This window comes from Vipera ursinii (genome assembly GCF_947247035.1).
Source record: "Vipera ursinii genome assembly, chromosome: 7".
In the NCBI taxonomy this organism is placed as follows: Eukaryota; Metazoa; Chordata; class Lepidosauria; order Squamata; family Viperidae; genus Vipera; species Vipera ursinii.
The window spans coordinates 53,969,575-53,986,281 of NC_139521.1; the positions used below are offsets into that span (position 1 = coordinate 53,969,575).

Genomic DNA, 16,707 nt, shown 5'->3' on the forward strand with positions numbered 1-16,707 from the left:
ATGCTCAGGCACAGAGCTGTTTCTGTACTTAGAACAACATTTCTGTGCATACAACACTGCAATTGTACAAAGAGTAAGATAAAAAGAAGCAACTAAATGCAAGCTCTCTCCTTATGGGTAACATCTGGAGGTATTTAAGAAGAGACTGGACAGCCATTTGCCTGAAATGGTATAGGGTTTCCTGCCTGAGCAGGGGGTTGGACTAGATGACCTCCAAGGTACCTTCCAACTTCTTCTTCTTCTTCTTCTTCTTCTTCTTCTTCTTCTTCTTCTTCTTCTTCTTCTTCTTCTTCTTCTTCTTCTTCTTCTTCTTCTTCTTCTTATTCTTATTATTATTATTATTATTATTATTATTATATTATCTCTGCCTTGTTACAGAATGAGCTTTTGAAATTAGAACACACATAACACAATTTAATTGGTATTATGGAATTTAATTGATATTAAAAATAGGACAAGATGTTTGTGAAAATTCACAGCAGGGACTCTTGGATATAGTACCAAGGATTACCTAAAATCACTTTGGTTTCTCTATTGAAGGTCTTGTCAATGAAAGACGGGAACAGATTTCATTGCATTCTGTATGCTGATTATTGAAGAAATAGTAGATTCCTTTCTTTCCAAAGTTTGTGAGGCCTGATGTTTCTTTCTTAGAGACAGAATGGATCTGGGGATCAGTAAGATAAATGAGGCCTTTTCCATTATCAGTCACCCAGCCTGTCCAAAGGAAAAAAACAAAATGCCATTTTCTTAATGTAAGCATTATATAAACTAGCATGCAATTTTCTAAAAACAACAAGGTCAGAAAAATTATGTTTCTCTTACTATATTTGGACAAATTGATTAAAGGAAGCATGAATCAAGATTCATCAAAAGGGTCAACCATACATTTTGTTCATAGGTGGCTATGCACATCTTGGAATGGGGATCTGCATATTTTTCAGGACTTTCGGCTTTTTCCACCAATATTTTTTTAAGTCTTCCTTGAGTTGAACTTACATTCAAACAGGATTTTTTTGCAGCATAATGATGGAATTGGTTTGCCATTATCTATTTCCAGGATTTTAAAAAACTTTTTAGTGTAGCCTTAGTAGCCAAGTATACCTTGATAACTTCCCATTCATGTACTAACCCGACCCTGATTTGGCTTAGCTTCCAAGCCCATACTAAAAATGAGGCTCCTCCTCTTTAAGCAAATATATATCATTGTCATAATAAAAAAAACAGCTCTAAATAATCCCAGACTTGCTGTCCAAAATGTCTCCTATCCTAAGCAAACGTAATAGTGAAAATGGAGAAAAAAGTATTTATTTATTAAACAAATTTATATGGCCACTCAACTCACACATGTTCACTAGTGATTTGTGCAACTTTGAAAATGTTTCCACTGATTAAAAGTTGTAATATTTTTTATTAGATTTATATTCCATTTTGATAGTATACGTAGCACTTCCTTATCCAATTTTCCGTGGCAACCGCCTTGTGTAGTGGGCTGGACCAAAAAAGAGTAACGGGCCTAATCACCAAGCAAGTTTCCATGGCTAAAGATGGATTGGAATCTAGCTCTATTTCAGTCTCTTAGTATTAAAGACGTATTTATTGGCAATGTAACAATTAAAAATCAAAGTACGAAGTACAGTGGAAGTAGAATTATATGCTCTTTTGATTCTATGTTCCTAAAATATTTCAGCAGTAAATACTAGTTCTGCAACTGGTTCAAAGGACAGAGGACCACAAGGCTAGAAACTGGGATTTTAAGAGTTTTAATTCTTTTTTTTTTTTTACAAAGGCAAAGGTGAGTTTGGGTCGGTCACTCTTTCTCAGAATAAGGTAGAAGGCAACAGCAAGCACTTCAAACATTTTGCCCAGAAAACTGGAGGTATAAGTGTCAGAAATCAACACTGATTTGAACATACCAAATAAATATTCAGTGTCCCTTTGCTTGAACAGCCATGACACCATAACAACTTTAGTAGAAAAATGTCTTCAGAGTTACTTCACAAGTGAGGATAAATGGAATCTAAATTATTTATGGAATCTACTGTATTTATGAGAAATTACTTATAGCTTATGTGAAATGGACATTAATCACTTATATCTTCTAATCAATCAGTTAAAAACCTGAACTGTTTTGCTGTTGTTGAGATACACTATTTCCATTTCATTCTACCTTCTGCCTGCCGAAATTTTTCTTCTACCTCTCATCTTCTTCCCATGTAATTATTTAGCATTCTATGGCCACTGAAATTAGAACTCTAAATAGTCACACAATGAAGAAGGTATGCCTGTTCAAAACAAACATCAGCTTTTAATAACCCATTGGCCTAATAAAGTGTTAGATTTTACCGCATAATGACTGAATGTTTACAAACCTTGTAAATCGACCACCACATCTGTGCCTTGGGAAAATTCATAGCAGAAATGACCATATGCAAGTCCATATTCTGTGGCTTTGTACTCCATTTTTACTACATTGGTGTTGTTGGATAACTTCACAAATTCTCCTAGAATGTAGGGTTCCACGGTTACACATCCTTGGATAGACTTGCCTTCTAGTATCTGACAAAGAAATAAGAGGGCTGCATATGAATAGTATTTCCATATAGATACTGTCCACTATGTTCATAAGGATATTTCTCCCTTGTCTGCTGCTGAATTCCTTATAGCCTTTTGTTTTCTCCTTACCAAAAGTACCACCGATGGAATGTAAAAGATTTGTGTAGAGATGTTTTGCTCATACAGTCTTTTGTTGAATTCTGTCACATAGTACTGAGCTGTCATTTGCCGCTCCACATCATTGAAATGATACATAATCTCTTTTTCTTCTTTGTATTCTTTGCCAACATATCTAGGGATAATGTAACACACAGCACAAATAATATTCTCCATTTAATGGGACTAATATAACATATGCCACAGTAATATCTCATGTTTATCTAGGAAATGTGTTCATTGCTCTTCTCCAATAGCAGCTCAGATATGACATGAATATTATATATTTAATATAAACACATTAAATATGATCTAGGCAGAATGACCCTATGAATGACCTGGAAGATTTTCCATAGCTGAGGAGTCACCATCTTATAAGTAGGTCTGGGTTCATAGTAGAAAAGGGAGCCATGGTTCTGAACCTCCTTCTGTTTTCCTTTATTTTCCCCTCCTCCTTTTCATTTCCCCCCCCCCCAAAGGAAGGAAAAATACTGTATGGCTGACTTAAGTTTTCCTCATGTTTGGAAAGTGTCTAAGGAAATAGGAAAGGATATAACTATATGCAATTGATGGGCTATTAAAATACTCTAGTAGTGGGAAGAGGGCTTGAAAAACATTGATAATATTGAACGAAGACTTCTCCAGGAAGAACTCTGGTTTTCCTGTGGAGGAGGAGATTCATGATAACATGAATCACTGAAAGTTCCCCACCCTCAGGATTCAGGTTGACCTCTCCTGTTTCAACTTCAGAAGTAAACTGGTCTGTCAATTGAAACCTCTGCAGCAGGGGTGTCAAACTGCCGGCCCGCGGGCCAGACGTGTCACAAGGAAACCGCACCCACCCGATTGCTGGCAATGGGGAAAAAATTCCAATATGTCATGCAATGTCACGTGATGCTGCAAGTTTGACATGTCTGCTCTACAGTCATCCTTTGATAATAGGTGTGCTCAGTACATGTGAGTACTTCAAGTCAGCAATACCTCTATTGCTGGGGAATTCTGGGAATTGAAAACGAAGTCCATAATCTAGAGGGTACTCAGATTGGGAAAGATTATCTCAGGAAGCAGATGTAGGAATCAAGTAGTGGAAGATTTCTTGAGATTGTGTTGTATTTGCCACTTATCCTAGGCTGCTAAAATAACATGTGGCCTCAGCAATAGAACACTTTACAAAGGCCAAAGAACAATTCTGCTACCAGCAGCTCTATATTTAATCAAATGCAACATAATATGGAGCTTGTGTGAACTTTTCCAGATCATATGTTAACTTGAGGCACACCTTCCCAGGGTTTCTTCTTGGTGCAGAAAGTGTATCCAAAAAGCATTCCTCTGCTTGCCTTTCTTTGCCACACTCAAGTTGTCTCCAATATATGCAGCTGTCTCCTGAGCTGTCCACAACCCAGATATGTTAGAGTATTTCAAAAGAAGAGCATCTAGAGAGAAAAAAATGGATGAACAGAGCTACAGTATGCCACATGTGCTTTCACAAACTGATCTGTAAAACTGCAGCATAATGCTATCAGTCTCATATGTGCAGAGAAAAGCAAAACAAGATGAATTGCTTTGGACTGAGAAGACATTTCTCAATAATGTCTTACCAATGACTACAGATTTAAAAAAACCCATGGTTATGCCCCCATGGAAAATATATTGTATATGATAACTACAAAAACACTAAAATCAAAATAAAGTCTTCTGCAGCAGATACAGAACTTTATTTGAAATATCTGAATATCAATATTTAGATTCTGCCTCTCATTAAATCTCATTAAAGTTTCTTTACATCTCAGATTTTTAAGAGTATAAATATGACACAAAATGCACAGAAAAAGACAATTGTATCAAGGATAATTGCAAGATATGACTTCAAAAGTCTTGATCTTAACTTCTGCACCCTCATTTCTTTTCCTTTATTTTTGAATGAAAAATACATTTTATTCAATTTTACACCAACATTTTGTTAAAATTCGCATTGGCAGGGTATGAAGCTTGTGTGTTTAATTAGCCTCAACATAGCCATAGGATGAGTATCATGTCCTTCACTGTAATACCCTCTTTCCCGCAACGAACTACAAGTTTCCATGCAATCATCTGACATCAGCAGTCATAGAACTTCTGTATGTGTGGTCAACTGCATCTTAACTTTGAAGAAGAGGACCCAGCAAAAAGAAGGGAGAGGCCCGTAGAACTACTAGCATTCTATCTGATGTCATGGTAGAATGGAAGGGATAGCATTAACTGCATCATTACCCCCAAAATGATTATGTGATTGGTTTTACATAATATGTAAAACTATCTGTACAATGTACAACCGTCTGCTACAAACAGTTCTAGTACCATACTGGATGCAGCCTGGATTTTGATGTTCATACATTAAGATAGAAATTGGGCAAGGAAAAAAAAATACAAATTCAGAATATTAACTGATATTTATTCCTCAATGTTTGGTGGTAAATATGTAAGAAAATAAGCATAGTGCTATCTGCTGGCCTTAGCAGTAGGACCTACTGAGCTCCTGATCCCAAACAGGGTGGATGAACAGGTAACCCTACCACAAGCCAAATGGTCCAAATTTATAAATCAGTATGAAAGTGTCAAGATGCAATCAACTTCTGTTTCTGCAAATAGTATAGATCAAAATTCCTGGAACAAAGATAATGGTTTAGAAAATGGTTTAGAGTTTAGACTTACAGTGTGTTTTATGCAGGAGGTTTGGTTTAAAGAATCCTGTATTCTTCATTCTGTCAACTAGCCAAGCATGTTCAACACCAGAAAGTAGCTTGTTATAATCATCGTTGCTCAGAATACGAGCTTGTTGCATTTGTTCTTTGACCATGCTAATAAAGGAAAAAGAGCTTCCACTAGAATTCATTAAGGAGGGACTTCCCAGTTCAGAAAAACTACTGGAAAAACTTGGTCCTTTGTACCATGATTTCAGAGAGCCTGATCTGGGGGAGCTGTTCAAAATGCCTATTATATTTTCACCTTCATCTTCTTCAGTTGTAGTACAATCACTGGAATGATTTGCAACTGGCTTGTTGACCCATCCTGATGAACAACTTGGGGCCTCAGTCCTGTAATTTTGTGGATCTTTTATTGTACCTTCATTGGTATGATGGTCTTTTAACTCTATTCTGTCATCAGAAACCAGTTCCCAGTCATCTACTGCTTGTGTTTTAACTTCAGATATTTTAGAGGAGCATCCGGTTAATATCATATTGGCAGATTGGTTAACCCAGTTTTGTACAAAATGGTCACATTCAGCTTTTAGTACATTGTCTCTTATAGAAGCAGGTACCGACTTTTCACTGAGTAGATCTGGGTTCATTAGTGAATCTTCTGTTCCATCTTCAGTTTCTCCTTCTAAGTCAACCATTTGCCAATGATTTCTATTCATTGGGCCTGAATCTCGTGCACAGTTTGCATTGTCTTCGATGCTTCCTTTTTTAATACTAGAAATAGTAGCATTGCTGCTGTCCTTGGTTCTGGAAACCTTCCCTAAAGAAATTATTCCAAAAGGATCTTTTTCAGACGTAATTGCTTTATCTTGTCTGGAGTTGCTAATACTAGCTCCTCTGAGTGTCTGCTTTGAAGCATCCACTCTTGCCTCCATATGCTTCTTTCTTAAGTCTGGGTCCAATTCTTTTGGTGTATTAGTGAAAGGTATACTCTTTGGAAAGGGATGCTTTAAAGAACCCGTGTCACTTTGAGAATGTTGAAGTGTGATTTTGTGTATTTTATTAGTTAATAAACCAAGATCACTCTCTTGAATTTTATTTTCAACATCTTCAAGCAACTCTGTAGTGTTCTTTGTTTTCTGCACCTTATCTTGGGGTAGATCAATTTTATTATTGACAATTTCTTCCCAACTAGTACTGAAGCTTGATCTGGACAATTTGCTCCAAGTTCCCAGGACACTAAAGACTTTATTCTCACTTTGAGAATCAACTGAAATCTCAGCAGCTTTGCTTTGATCATCAGAAGTTTCACTTTCTGTCTCTTCATCAAGAGAAACCTGCCTTGTAACAAGGTGAGAAATTTTCTTTCCCATTTGGTCTTTAAGACCATCATGTCTTTCCCTTGCTTTCTGTGAAGTTGGGATTGCTACATTGTGATTTTCATAATGAGAATTTGCTTCAGTAGTACATATGGTATCTGTATTTCTGGTTTCGGTCTTCAACGTTGTTATACAGGTTCTTGGCTTCCCTTTTCCTGGTCTAATTTTATGGTTCCTGCAAGTACTTTCAAAAACATCACAGACTGATTCATGATGCTGAAAATACATTCTGAGAACCTCCTCAAAGATCAAATCACAATTCAGAACCTGTTTTTTGACATCTGTTTTGTAGCTATCTGGAATGTAGGATTTGGCATCTGAATTAGGGAAATTTTGCACTTGCAACTGTTCTTTAACTGACATGACCAGGGACATAATGTCATTAGCAAGCAGTTCTTTTTCCTGCTCTTCATTTTGAAGTGAGTAACTGTAAACATAAAGCTTCTCCAAAGCTTCCTGGCAGAACTGATTCACCTGATTAAGGCTCTTGCTTTCCCCATAAAGCCCCTGATGTACTTTGGCGAGGGAAAAAGCTGCTTTGATAAAACTGTGGAGCTCCTGTTTGCTGGTGACTGGTTCTTTGTCCTTCTTGCTCAATAAACCAATTTCAAAGGACTCCTTTGCTTGTGATAAATAAAATGCTCTCTTTTCTGGAGGACATGCACTTGAACAGCTGTAAGTTAGCAAACATATTCCCCGGATATTCTGAAAAATAATTACAGTGGGAATGAATAGGATTTTGTCAAATTCATGCGTTAATATCTACTTCAACATGTAATCAGAATTGTTTTCATTAATTTTCAGTTGATTATTTTTTCTACACTTAGTGAAATATATTTGTTTTATTTATTTAACATACATTTATTTAGCATAACATTTTAAATCACTATTGATTTTTGTAGAAAATGGGGGAGCTTAGAGGAATAAGTAAAACACCTTGAAAAATATGAAAAGAACATAATCAGACTCAAATAAGAATTGATATAGTTATAACAGAAGCAGAAAAAAACATAGAAATGAAAGATACAAAACATCCAGATTAACAACCCATTTTGTACGCTGCCCAGAGTCATTTAGGTATGTTGGGGGGTATAAACATGTGATGAATGAATAAATTACATATGGGAATGATAGCCTTGAAATGCAAAATAAACTACATTTTCTACTCTAGCATCAAGTAAAGCAAGATTAATAATGTCTTGTTAATTTCAACTTACTGGTAACTAAATATGGATTCTAATAGAAGCTGCATTTATAACTATACTTACCCTATGGTAAATGTCAGTGAAATAAAGGGAACATGCTTTTATCTATCTTTCTGAACTGCAACATTAATTCAGGCAATAACAAATAATTGTTTAGAATAACTCATAACTGTTTAGAGTAAAAAACTTCAATCCCTAATGTATGGGGTGCAGTTTAATTTTTTGCTTTATATTTCATCTGCACTAGAAATTTAGATTATAATTTGAATCCCTTATATTGGCTAGGCAGGAGCATATTATATCAGTAGTAGACAAAGACCACTATAAAGAATTTTCAGAGTTGAAGAAAACAGTAACACTAATCACGATACTTACAACTGCAGTGAGCACAAACAATGGTGTGAACTGACTCAAGACTGCAGCCAGCTTGCAAGCTTCGGCAGCTGAAAGTAAACGATGATCAAATTCTTTAAGAAAGTTCTAATAAAATAACAAGAAGAAAATGTATATTGGAAGATACTCTTCTCATAGTTTGAAATGCATACTTTATATGACATAGACTCAGTCGCATCTCTTGATTCAGAGACAGTGTATGATAAAAAGAATAAGTTTGAATTACAATCTATTTTGCATGAATAAGAAACTAAAAATTGCTAAATGTGGCAAAAACAATACATGATAGCAATAAAACATGTGGAATAATGGAATTCTTACAAAATGATTCAATACTGAACTGGAGTAATACATAGGTGTATTATATCACCTGATTTGCGTAATGTATTTCTAGTCAAATAAATAAGGAATGCTGGTAGTATATTGGATGGGATGAGACATTAATGTATGTGTATTTTAGTAAGTAAAACATGCCATCTAGGTTGCTGACAGCCTGAATAATAATAATAGTGAATGTAATATAAGTGTGTCTGATGCAATCAGAAATATGGATTTGAAAATTAATTAATGGTTCTTGCATTTGCATTAGAAAATGGAGTATATAATGGAATGAATTAGAAAATGGAGTATATGTAACTGGAATAACTGGAGCAAGCATTTGTCTTTTTATATAACATCTACTATAAATGGAAAAAATGAATGGATTTTGAGTGATGAAAATGTTTGTAGAAAGGGAGTGGATACTATGTGGCTGGTTGTAAGGAAAGAATGTTGGCTGAAATAAGTGAAAAATAGCTATAGTAACAGCCTGCCTACTTTGTTATACAGAAGGGAGAGTTGGGTGCATGCAGATAAACATAAAAGGAAGTTGGACACAAGGGGAAATGGGGAACTTAAAAAGTGGGTATGGCGGGAGGGGGTTTGGGAAGGGGATAATATTGTAACCTTTTATAAAACTTTTCAATAAAAAAAGAGAAAGAACAGCACATCTAATAAAATTCTCATGGAGTGAAGTACAAAAAAAAGTGGGTATGGTGAAACAAGGAATACAACAAATGGTCATGAATGGATGGATGATGCACAAATGTGGTTTGAATACAAACATCAATAAATGATGTAAAAAAGATGTGTCATACAATGAAAATGATGAGCTTCAAACACAAAACAAATATATGAAACAAAGGTGGATGGTTTGAGACGAAGGTTGGATGGAGATAATGAAAGTCTTGAAAAGAAAGGTGAGAAAGAATAAAAGGCCAAATATTTGAACTGTATGGATGTGGTAGAAACAAGAATGGTTAGCAAGGAAAGACAGCTATAAAGCAATATGATGAATGATGTCGGCATAAATTAGTTTTAGCTAAGTTTAATTCCTTTGGTTTATATTCTTTAGTCCTTTTCTGTACTCTGCACAATGCTTGCTCCAAAAAGTATGTATATATGAAAAATAGTTAAATCAGGTTCATATTTGCTGTAAAAATAGTTACCAGGCCAAGCTGAGAATTGTTTTTAAATCGGATGTAATCATCTTCACTCATGGATATAAAGATGTCTGCCAAAATACCCAGTGAGGTAGCTATTCCCTAAAAAAGAACACATATGAACAACTATATAAATTTATTTGTTTGTTTCTATTTTAGGCTACTTCAAACATGTCAAAAGAAAGCAAAAATACCATCTAAGGCTCTTTATCTACCTAATTCCTAGTGGGACAAGGAAAGTCAGTTTTTCACTGATCAGGAAATATTAAAAGAATATTTGCTTTTTTCGAAGAAAATTTGCTTTTTCATTGCGACCAATTTGCAACAATCTATATCAGGGGTTGGCAACCTGAAACAGTGAAAGAGCCACTCGGAACTGGTTCCCTCACAAAAGAAAAAACTGGGAGCCACAAAGAAGGATGCGCATGTGCACGCATGCGCAAAACAAGAGGCTTGACAGAACAGTGGAGCCTAAGGGGAGACATGCAGCCACCCTGCCCCCTCCACTCTCATTCACTCACCTTTGCATGGAAAAGCTTCTCTCTTGCTCTCATTCACTCATGTTTTCTTTGCAAAAGCTTCTCTCGCTCTCTTATACCCTCACTTTTGCTCTAAAAAGCCTCTTTCACGCTCTCATTCACTCACACTGCTCAAAAAACATTTCTCTCTTGCTCTCATTCACTCACCAACTCAAAAGGCCAGCCGCAGCACCTCCATTGACTTCCATGGGGATGCTTGGCAATTAAAACCACTCCTGCTACTGCTGCTACTGTTAACTTTTTCACTTGCTGCTTGGTTCCGATTTAACCTGAGAATCCCCAGATGCCACTGCTGGGGGTGGAGGAGGCTGCCCAGGTTTGGCCGTAGTGGAAGCCAGCAACAGTAGCGGTGGAGGCAGCAGCGAGATGCTGGAGATCTGCCGCATCTCTGTCAGCCTCTGCCTCCCCCGCAGAAACAAATCCCCATGCCGGCCCCCATGGCAGCAGTGAGCCCCAAGGAATGGGTAATCGCTCCGATGCCAGCAGCTGCTGTTGGGGGCCCCTAGTGCGCTCACCGAGACGCTGGAGGATCTTTGGCGGCAGGAGTAGCAACACCTGCCTGCTGGGCGGAAAAAGTAGAAAGGTTGGCGGCGGCAGCAGCTGCTTTTCAGGCAGCTTAGTGCCCTTGCTGAGATATGGAGGTGCTCCAGGCCCACGCTCCGCTCCTCTCCACTGTTGGTGACTCTGAACAGCTGGCCCTGACCTCCACCAACTGGAGCCCATCAGCGGAGGTCGGAGCCGGTGGTACAGAGTTGTCAGCTGATCAACAGCCCTGTGTATGCATCCTCCCGGGCCCACAGGAGCTCTGGCGACTCCGTAAGGCCAGCCCCGAACTTCACAAGTGGAAATTGAGGGAGACTGCCAGGAACACGAGATCGGCGTTTTTCCGCGCATGCTGATCCCGCACTCCTTACAGTCTCCCTCTCTTTGTTTCAGCTTGCTTTCTGCATTTGGGACAAAGACTCGAGATTTGGTGTTTCTCATGCGGAGAAACACCAAATCTCAAGTCTTCATCCCAAATCTTAATTCCAACTTTTGATCCATCTAGCCCTGCCTTTCTCATGATGTGCTCTGCATATAAGTTAAATAGGCAGCCAGACTCCTTTCCCAACTTTGAAACAATCAGTGGTTCCATGTCCAGTTCTCACTGTTGCTTCTTGACCCGCATATAGGTTTCTCAAGAGACAAATAACATGGTCTGGTACTCCCATCTCTTTAAGAACTTGCCACAGTTTGTTGTGATCCACACAATCAAAGGCTTTAGCATAGTCAATGAAGCAGTAGATGTTTTTCTGGAACTCCCTAGCTTTCTCCATGATCCAGCATATGTTGGCAATCTGATCTCTAGTCCCTCTGCCTCCTGCCTGTACTTCTAGTAGTACTTGATCCACATACTGCTAGAGTCTAGCTTGTAGGATTTTAAGCATAATTTTACTAGCATGTGAAATAAGTGCAATGGTGCGATAGTTTGAACATTCTTTGGCACTACCTTTCTTTGGAATTGGAATGTAAACTGATCTTTTCCAATCCTGTGGCTACTGTTGAGTTTTCCAAATTTGCTGGCAAATTGAGTGTAGCACTTTTACTGCATCATCTTTTAAGAGTTTGAATAGCTCAAACTTTGATTTTGAATAGCTCAAAAATGAACTCTGTAGACACCAGTAAATAATAGAGAACAGTGATATCAGGTACTTAAAGGTTTTATGCCTGCTGAAGCAACTCAAGATTAATTAGACATATTGTTAATAAGAAACAAAATTAGAATGTGCAGAATGCCTTGTACAAGGCTTGCAATGCACAAAGGAAAGTGTACTGGGACCTTTAAGAAGCAAACAGTAAAAGGCAAACTAACTTGAGTTGTATCATAACAATATTTTTACTCAGACAATATAACACAAAACAAAAAAAAACACAATTACATATAGTCCAGTTTTCAATCCAAGGTCAGTAACAAAGAATCGCCGTTGAATAACAGTTCAGGAGTAAACAAAGTCAAAGTCAAAAATCCTTACCAGTTAAAAGTCAAATATCAATACACACAGTAACAACTCAGTCAGAGAAAAAACACTAGAGAGAGAGAGAGCATAAGTCTAACATCTGAAATTTATTTATGCTGAATAGAATTAGTCACACCCTTAGGCCATTTCTCTTCTTAAAGGTACACAACCATATTATATGTATTTCACCCAAACCAGGTTAGGACTTTAATACCTAACAATCTCCCCTTTTGTTGACATACACTTTTACAATCTTAAATTATATTCATTACATACAGTTTTATGTTTCACAGCACCCTGTGCCTTAGTAAACTGGTCAGCAATATTATCTTCTGTAGCACAATATTCAATTTTATTAAATTGTCTTTAATGCATTGTCTGACATTGAGATAACGTAGATCTCTGTGTTTAGATCTTTACTGCAGCGCTTGTTGCCAACTTAATAGCTGCTTGATTGTCTTCAAACACAGTTATTGGTTTCTTACATTCCAACCCCATATCAGACATTAACTGTTTCCAAACCAGTAGCTCAGTGCACAATAACGATAGACAGGAGAATTCAGATTCAGTTGTAGACAAGCTAACATGTTTCTGTCTGTTTGATTTCCATCCTATCAAAGCGTTTCCCAATAATATAACCAGACCTGAAGTGGACTTTCTGGTAACAGTATCAGATGCAAAGCTGGCATCTGCAAACGCTTTCCGTTCCATTTCCCTTGTTGACTCTAAATACAAATAATATTGTATGGTGTGCTTTAAATACCGTAAAACTCTTTTAGCACCTTGCCAGCATTTTACTGTTGGAGTTTCGCAATATCTTGCCAGGTGATTTACAGTAAAAGCTATATCAGGTCTTGACCAGTTACACAGGTACATCAAACTCCCAATTAATGATTGGTATATGTTTTTATCAAACATATCAATATTTTTTCCAGATCAGTAGACAGATGAAGAATACTAATAAACTAACTCACATCACAGATGCAAATATAGAAATAAGGAAATATATTTAAATTTCACAATTAATTCCCCATCCATACCACCTACCCTTCTTCACTTCAGTTAATTTATCTCTAATTAATTTTCCACATTGATCCTGTTTAAAATTAAATTTGCCTTCAATTAATCACCCCCTTTCATCTTAAACCAAATTACTTTAAGGTATAAACTGCAGAGTCATACTTTTGTTGTGATGTTGTGGTGACAAATATGCCTGCCTGGATGCATGAATCCATGAGAGAAAGAACAAAGTGTCCACATTCTTCTAGGAACTCTATTTCTTTCTTAGATGCATGCATCTATGTAAACCAGAGTCTCAAAACTTCAACAGCTATTTTACTTTTTAAACCAGAAAAGAGAGAACAAAACTGTTCCTTAGATGACAATGGTCAAGCACCAAGGGCTTCAGAGAACATGGAATCTTGCCTCTTCAAAATATTTTTATGAAGCAGTCTGTTTCTTTGTAATCATTTGAATGTATACAATCAGTGTATAACATGTCCATTTTTAATATGAGCTTCTAATAAGCACACAAAATGCTCCAACATAGGCCATTACTGGGTAGAAAATATTCAAGGTTTTTAAAAAATACATTTATTACCTTCTTATCTGGCTGGGGAAGCGTGAAATAACCCAAAATTGAGGCCCAAATCAGCTCTGCAGCTTCATACCACATCCCTGAAATACAACACACATAGAAGTTCATTTTTTAAAAGTTGTTTTATTTTTCAAAAAGAGTTTTACTAGTGATGAATATTGGAGTTTACAAATAATGACAGGGATTGAGCATTTCATGATAGGAACTAATACTCTTAATGAGTATTTATAATTTATTTCTAACCATAGTCAAGAAAATTTTATTATTTTTATTTTAATTCCATTTATATCCCGCCCTTCTCCGAAGACTCAGGGCGGCTTACAAGCTTAGCAGTAGCCTTCATTCTATGTATATGCCTGCTTATTAGGGCTTTCACACCCCCTCCAAGCGGCATTATTACAAAGTCAGCTTAATTGCCCCCAACAATCTGGGTCCTCATTTTACCTACCTCGGAAGGATGGAAGGCTGATATCTACATCTATTTTTTCTCTATATTAAAAGACAGTAATTACATTTCAACATAATGCAAAACAGACTGTGTATTAGAAATTATATCAAATCTTTATATTTTTGTTAAGAAATATTTTTCAGCATGAACATTTTTACTCATACTAGAAGATCCTTTTGTTTGTGAATGAATATTCATATTAGTGCCTTCAAATCGGTCCTGAGGCCTGGCAATGACATGGAATTCATGAAGTTTTATTGGCAACTATAGATGGTTTGCAACTGCCTACTTCCTACACTTGATTGGGAATGACTGGCCCAAAGTCATCCAGTTGACTTTGGTGCCTAAGGCAAGTTAAGAAATCCAGTCTCCCAGCTACTAATCCAATGTCTTTAATCACTACACTAACTGGCTCTCAAGAGATCATTGCTCTTTTGTTATTAGTGTTATTATGTGCAACTTCTTATCTCCTTAAATATTTATTTTTATAGATTGGGTTTTCCACCAAGTTCGTCCATATGAACAGTTATTATGCAATCTGTTCCAAAGTTATAGCTCACAACATCAAAGAAAGTAAGATTTTTGGATTTAACAAACCTACCCAGTTTCTGTAGAATCTGTCCTCTAATCTGTATACAGACAGATTGAACAAGAATACGATCACTTTCTTTATAGTACTTCCATACTCCTAAAAAACAAAAGGAAAAGGTCAGTAAAATATCATCCAGAGCTTTAAAGATGAGGAATAATAATAGTAAGACCAAAGTTTAACACTTGTTTGAAATTAATAGTTCTTGTTTTACAGCTAGTTGTTTTGTAATTTTAGCTCTGGGAGAGATTCAAATATGTAAATACATGATTATTTTATATTTTATTTAATTACCTATACTTATCATTGGATTATAATTACAATAGTATCTGCTTATATTATATATTTCTACAAAGATTCATTAACACACACACAGACATATTACAGTTCTTCAGTGAGCCAAAATACAGCTATTAAAAAAATAAAGATACATTAAAATTGGTTCCCAATAGACTTAATATGCAAGATGAAACATGAAAAATTGAAGACCAAAATGAAGTTTTCTCCCAACAAATTTCTTTATAACTTAAAGAAAATACAACCAAAATTATTTGCATATCGCAGTGTAGGCCATAATTATTAACAACTGGAATTTATCAATTAAAATGGAAAGAAATATAAAAACCATAATTTATTTACCTGTTGCACCATTGTCAATAATAAGACTGCTAAGAATATATTCAGCCTTCAATAATTTACCTAGAAATATTAAATATTTTTGTTATAATCAACATAACACGGCAATGCCACTTCATGAATAAGGTTCCTTGAGTTGAAATGATCACCAGGGTGAATACAGACAGCTGCACTACTTCACATACAACTGCACACACGCATCAACTTTGTGGTAATAATTTCTCACCATGCTTGACATAATGATAGGTTTTCTTTTAAATAAATGTAGCTTCCCTTTAGTGAAAAATGGCATATGGGGATCTATTTTGTTAACTTGGGCTGTAGTGTCTTGTAATCATAGTGTAATGATCAAGACCCACCTTAAATTAGGCTGAGACCAAGCAGCAGCCTTGGTTCAAGAGTGGCGATATATTGTAGATCAGGGGTCTCCAACCTTGGCAACTGTAAGAGTTGTGAACTTCAACTTCCAGAATTCCTCAGCCAGCAAAGCTGGCTGAGGAATTCTGAAAGTTGAAGTCCACAAGTCTTAAAGGTTGAGGACCCCTGTTGTAAATGGTCTCAGTCTCAGCCTGTTAGCTAAAGCTGTGATTTATTTATTTGGGAGTGAGCCCTGTTGAACACAGTGTATTAAACAATGAGACAATATACAACCTTGAAATGCTTAGTCGTATACATAGGCTCAGATTCATCCAAACAAATACTTTGTTCTCTTTGAGCTTTCATGCTTTTGATATGCTACTTTGACTGACACTGAATTAAAAGAATGAACAGAGACCCATCTCTCTATTTTGTTGACATATCTATTTTTCAGACTTGCCATGAGAATGCTAGAAAACTTAATATTTCTGCTTGTATTGTGTTGGAATGAAGTTATTTTAAAAAGATTATAATTTCATTACAGTTTACCAAGCTGCTGAACAAAAATAATTTTATTTTCTTCTTACAATAATCCTTCTTCCAAAAATAAAGAGCCAGTTTGACGTAGTGGTTAAGGGGCTGGTCTAGAAATCAGGAGACTGAGTTCTAGTCTTGCCTTAGGCATAAAATATGGTT

The 16,707-nt window shown here is 36.4% G+C and overlaps 1 protein-coding gene across 2 annotated transcripts in view; it reads right to left on the bottom strand.

The window, feature by feature from the left end:
* Positions 1–224: 224 nt before the first annotated feature.
* The window catches only part of ALPK1 (alpha kinase 1), a 67,188-nt gene continuing 50,705 nt past the window's right edge, over positions 225–16,707 (bottom strand). For both annotated transcript variants that reach the window (XM_083367965.1, XM_083367964.1), the window contains 10 exons: positions 15,658–15,717; positions 15,031–15,117; positions 13,985–14,061; positions 9,855–9,950; positions 8,350–8,454; positions 5,404–7,474; positions 3,992–4,145; positions 2,686–2,848; positions 2,373–2,559; positions 225–717 (listed from right to left, as the gene is read on the bottom strand). In XM_083367965.1, the coding sequence (XP_083224091.1) occupies positions 518–717; positions 2,373–2,559; positions 2,686–2,848; positions 3,992–4,145; positions 5,404–7,474; positions 8,350–8,454; positions 9,855–9,950; positions 13,985–14,061; positions 15,031–15,117; positions 15,658–15,717 (3,200 nt within the window). In that variant the 3' untranslated portion in view covers positions 225–517. The remainder of the gene's footprint in view (positions 718–2,372; positions 2,560–2,685; positions 2,849–3,991; positions 4,146–5,403; positions 7,475–8,349; positions 8,455–9,854; positions 9,951–13,984; positions 14,062–15,030; positions 15,118–15,657; positions 15,718–16,707) is intronic.